Source organism: Malania oleifera, chromosome 11 (assembly GCF_029873635.1).
Source record: "Malania oleifera isolate guangnan ecotype guangnan chromosome 11, ASM2987363v1, whole genome shotgun sequence".
Lineage (NCBI taxonomy): Eukaryota > Viridiplantae > Streptophyta > Magnoliopsida > Santalales > Ximeniaceae > Malania > Malania oleifera.
Genome location: NC_080427.1, coordinates 41152088 through 41156870, shown reverse-complemented (window position 1 = coordinate 41156870; position 4783 = coordinate 41152088). Strand labels below are relative to the sequence as shown.

General features: G+C 34.3%; 1 protein-coding gene across 1 annotated transcript; it reads right to left on the bottom strand.

The window, feature by feature from the left end:
• Window positions 1-398: 398 nt before the first annotated feature.
• LOC131167485 (peroxidase A2-like) lies at window positions 399-4253 on the bottom strand. Its single transcript, XM_058126288.1, has 4 exons — window positions 4011-4253; window positions 3742-3939; window positions 3394-3559; window positions 399-820 (listed from the first exon to the last, which is right to left on the bottom strand). The coding sequence occupies exons 1-4, from the start codon at window positions 4251-4253 to the stop codon at window positions 399-401; spliced, it is 1029 nt and encodes a 342-aa protein (XP_057982271.1).
• Between the last annotated feature and the right edge of the window lie 530 nt (window positions 4254-4783).

The following is a 4783-nucleotide window of genomic DNA, read 5'->3' as shown; positions in this document are numbered from 1 at the left end:
TTCTAGATTTGACAATACATAATATATATATATATATATATATATGTGTGTGTGTGTGTGTGTTGTCTATTTAGTTTATTTTCCTCTTTCGATATTGAATAAACATGATAAAGGCTTGAAATTTATTCTAAATAATGGACTTTGTGATTTTTGCACACAAAGATTACACAATTTTTTGACATTTAAAAGAAAATTCATTCCCAATGATGCGGTTTGCACTTTTTTGGGGCTAGTCATAAAAATTGAATAGTCAAAGAAGTCGGTAAAATTTTTATAATCCCAAAATATAGATATCGAACCCCAAAAACGAGCCTATTTTTTTTTAAAATGAATCAAATCCACATTTTTATGAGTATACGACGCAAAATAAATAGAAGATCATTTTTTAACGGTTTTTTCTAATTTCCAGAATTGACCCTCCTGCAATTTGACCTAATCTGGCCGTCACTCCCCGTTAGAGGGTTTATGTTTCCCATTTTCACCATCGACGCGGCGAAGTTTTGGAAGAAGACGCTCTGGCTGCCGCCGAAGGCGTTGACGACAGCGGTCGTCGGAGCATCCGCAGAGGAAAACAGCTCTTGGTCGGACTGAAGGAGGCCTGTGTTGTTCTGCAAATTGGTGAAGTAGTTGTTGTCGAAGGTGTCGGGCGACGTCGGATCGAGGTTGCTGAGATTGGTTCCGGTCCCGTTCTGTGGACATGTGCGCCGGAGAACGGCCAGGTAGGTCGGGTCAAGGGTCGGGTCCGGGTTGCTCGTGTTGTTGAAATTGTACAACCGGTTGACGAACAACCGGCACTGTGCCCGCCCGATTGTGTGGGCCCCTGAAAATGAATGGTATAAAAAATAATAATAATAGGAAAAGCCTTCGTCATTTGTTAAATAGAGTACGAAAATTGAATTAATCAAAATAATGGAATAAATTTGGTTAATTCAGATTTTATTTTTATTAAATTTTGATTTTTAATTTTCGATTTGATTTTTGGATTCAGTTAATTCAATTAACCGAATAATGTAAATTAATAATAAATAATTAGATATATATATTATATATTAAAATATTTTATTATTCTATGTACTAAAATTTTATTAATTTTTTACATATTATATATATTAAAATATTAAATTGGTTAAAATCGGTTAACGGATTTAACTAATATCTAGTTCGGTCGATTTTGAGTTCGATTAAATATGAAATTTCGATCAATTCGGTTAATAATATTTTTTAATTGAAATTTTTTGGTTATTTCAGCTAATTAACCAAATCGACCGAATGCTCATCCTTAGTTGCAATGATCGTTTTTCTTTTTATATATAAGATTTGGAATTTATGGACTAATTAGAAGATGGTGTGAGATCTACATTATTAGGATTCGGGAAAATATCAGATCTTGTGTTATTATTTTGATCCATATTAATGATCTAATGACTACGATCGTTGCGCGTAACTCTCATCTCCAATTGAGAATCATTGACCCCATGAAAACACATGGATTTGGGGTTATATTGAATTTAGATAAAATGTAATACAATTTTATATTAAAATTTGTCCAAATCCACTCAAATTTAAATTCAAAATTTGAATCTATTAGATAAATATCTTCACCTTCCATCTATAGATTATTGTACAATTATTAGAGTAGATATTTAGGCATTATTCTTGGTTAGCAAATATTTAAGCATTATTCTTAGAATTATTCTTGGGATCTTGTTCCCTTTCTCATGTATTATATATAAACTGTAACGTTGAATATTTGACATAGCAAAGAGTCCTTCTTCGACTTTGATATGGTTATCAAAGCAAATACTCTATATATACTTTTTTTTCAACACCGTTTGAATTTTTTTTTTCTACAATCATGTTCAACATCACATATCCGGAGGTCTCCTCCAATCCAACATCCCCATCAATTCCAGATGTGTCTTCTCCATATTTTCTCAATTCTACTCATCACGCACATCCTAGTCTTCACCTTTCTCAATGGTGACAATTATCCTCCCCACAATTGAGTTTTTGCTGAGGAGGACGTTGGTTTGGGAAGAGTATCATTAACGAAACCAAACTTATTTTTTACATTCAAGGTCATTTTCATGGCCCTCTTCCAGGTAGGATAATTGTCACCATTGAGAAGGATGGAGACTAGGATGACACTTAGGTGATTAGAAGAATGGAGAAGACACATCCGGAATTGATGGGGATGTTGGATTGGAGGAGGAGACCTCCGGAGATGTGATGTTGGACATGATTGCAGAAAAAAAAAAAATTCAAATGGTGTTGAAAAAAAAGTATACGCAGAGAACTTGCTCTGATACCATGTCAAAGTTGAAGAAGGACTATTTTCTATATCAAATATTCAACATTACAGTTTGTATATAATACATGAGAAAGGGAACATGATCCCAAAAATAATTTCAAGAATAATGCTTAAATATCTGCTAACCAGGAATAATGCCTAAATATCTACTCTAATAGCTGTACAATAATTTACTGATGGAAGGTGAAGATATTTCTCTAATAAACTTTGACACAATCCATGCTTCCAAACTTAGCATGAGTGTTATTGTATCATTATGATACTAATGGGAATGATGACACGATACTTGATGAGTACCTAATATTTTATTGTTTTCAGTTGGATTTAAGTGTTAGCACAAGATTTTATAATTATGTCGTATTAGAGAGTATAAATTTTAGATGTAAAATTTGGATTTGTGTGAATTTAGATAAATTGTAGTATAAAATTATATTGAGCTTTTATTAAACTTATGCTGATTCAAATCTAAGTCTCGAAATTTTTAGCAAGTAAAGGGTAAAATACAGTTACCTTATGTGAGGCTTATCCAAAAAAAAAAAAAACCTCTTAATAGGTTGTGGTGAATTATTTAGCCCAAAAGTAAAGGATTATTTGAGTGTGGTCTTATATTATGCCCTTTTTTTTTATAGTGTCCATAAGCAACCAAATATAATAACACTGTAATGGATTTGGACAACTTTTAATACAATTTTTTTATTGCATCTTATCCAAATTCAATAAAAATCTAAATCCAAAGTCTTTCTAAACTTAGAGTAACTAATAATAAATATGTTAGGCACCAAAGTGCCCACTAGAAAATTCGAATACCCTCTTCACAAAAGATAATGAAGAAGCGAACCATTGGAGAAATTATTCAGGGGACTTCTCCCTCCACGTGTCTGTGTACTTGTTTTTTTAATTATTTATTTATTGAAAATGGATCTCTCCTTGATATTAATAAATGTATGATCAATTTGTCATATGTCTTAACATTAAGGAAACAGACACATAGACACGTGGAGGGGGAAGTCCCGGAATAATTTCCCGAACTATCGCACTAGCTTACCTAGTTAACATAGTGAACTGAAGTTTCGAGCAATTACCAGCTAATGCGACGAGATCGGTGGTGTTTAGGCCGACCTTGGCAAACTTGGCAGTGATGTTGTCCAACCCCTCCACCGGAGAGGGAAGAGAGGTGTTGGCTCCGGCGGGGTTGGCGGTGAGGCTGTCCCTTCTCCCTCCCAAAACTTCCCATGAAGGTCCCCCTGCCTGCACATTATCAATCAACACCATAAAAATTAACTATTTATTTAAAAATTCTCTTCATTTTTATTAATTTGCTTTCTCTGAATTCTTACGAAAAGTTCTTCCATCTCTTCTCAAAGAAGGAAAAGAATTCTATGCAATGGAAGGTGAAAAGAAAAAGGTGGAGACTATAATGTAATATGTACCAAGGAAACAGAAGCTTGAGCAGCATAGGCAAGAATGTCAGCACATGAAACGACGCCGGAACAAACGTCCTCGACGGCAGCCTTGATGTCGTCGACTACGTCAAACCCCCGAGTGGAGTTGGCATTTGGTCCCGCCTCCTTCTCACTCTGTATGTTCATGCTCTCGTCGTCGTCCAGCAAAATCGAACCGTCGCATCCCTAATTAATTTATTCAGTAGTGAATCTTTCTTCTTCAAATATTAGTTAAAAACTAAAACTAAAGAACTCACGTTGACGAAGCAGTCATGAAAATGGAGGCGCGTGAGGCTCGCAACAATCCGGGCATCGGACTGGAGCGCCTGTTGGATGACGCCGTTCACGATGGTGGAGACGTCCGGGCACGTAGAATCATAGAAGGTCGTGTTCAACTGGGCACATGATTGATGCAATGGCAATGTCACAAAAACTGTCACTAGGGCCAATGCAATCGAACACATTGATGAAAACGAAGAAGATGGCAATGGTGAAGGCATAGTGACTTGCTAATAGGGTTTGCGAACTGTGCATTCGAGGACTCAACATGCAACCTATATATAGGCGATATGAAATTAAAAAATAAAATTTTTATATATGTTGTATCATCATTGTTCTTATTCTTTTTGACTTCTTGATATTATTTTATTTAATTTAATTGTTTGGTAAAAACAGGTTAAGATTAATGACTTAACACGTAATCTATATGCAGATGGAGAAATTATTAAAGCAAGCATTGGATGTCGGATCATCATGTTTGGATGGTCGCCAGTTGTAAGTTTTATACGATCTTTTTATTATTTAATTTTAAAGTAGAGGAAATTTAGATGGATCGTCATCGTTTTTAGTGCTAAAGATAAATTGTGTAATGATTGATGATTGATTCATTTAATTTTGGAGAAACTGCTTTGAATAATTTTAAAGTAAAGGTGATTCTATGATATTAGATTACTTAGAAGTTAACTAAGAATAACTTTGTTGAAAAGTAATTACTCGTTCACAAAATATTCAATTTTATAGAAAACAAAAA

What these genes read in the sequence shown, in the direction of transcription:
- LOC131167485 (XM_058126288.1), bottom strand. Translation starts at nt 4,253, where the DNA reads ATGCCTTCACCATTGCCATCTTCTTCGTTTTCATCAATGTGTTCGATT. An exon ending in CTCAAGCTTCTGTTTCCTTG is followed by an intron (nt 3,560 to 3,741) that starts GTACATATTACA and finishes GATAATGTGCAG; the next exon opens with GCAGGGGGACCTTCATGGGA. An exon ending in CGATCTCGTCGCATTAGCTG is followed by an intron (nt 821 to 3,393) that starts GTAATTGCTCGA and finishes ATTCATTTTCAG; the next exon opens with GGGCCCACACAATCGGGCGG.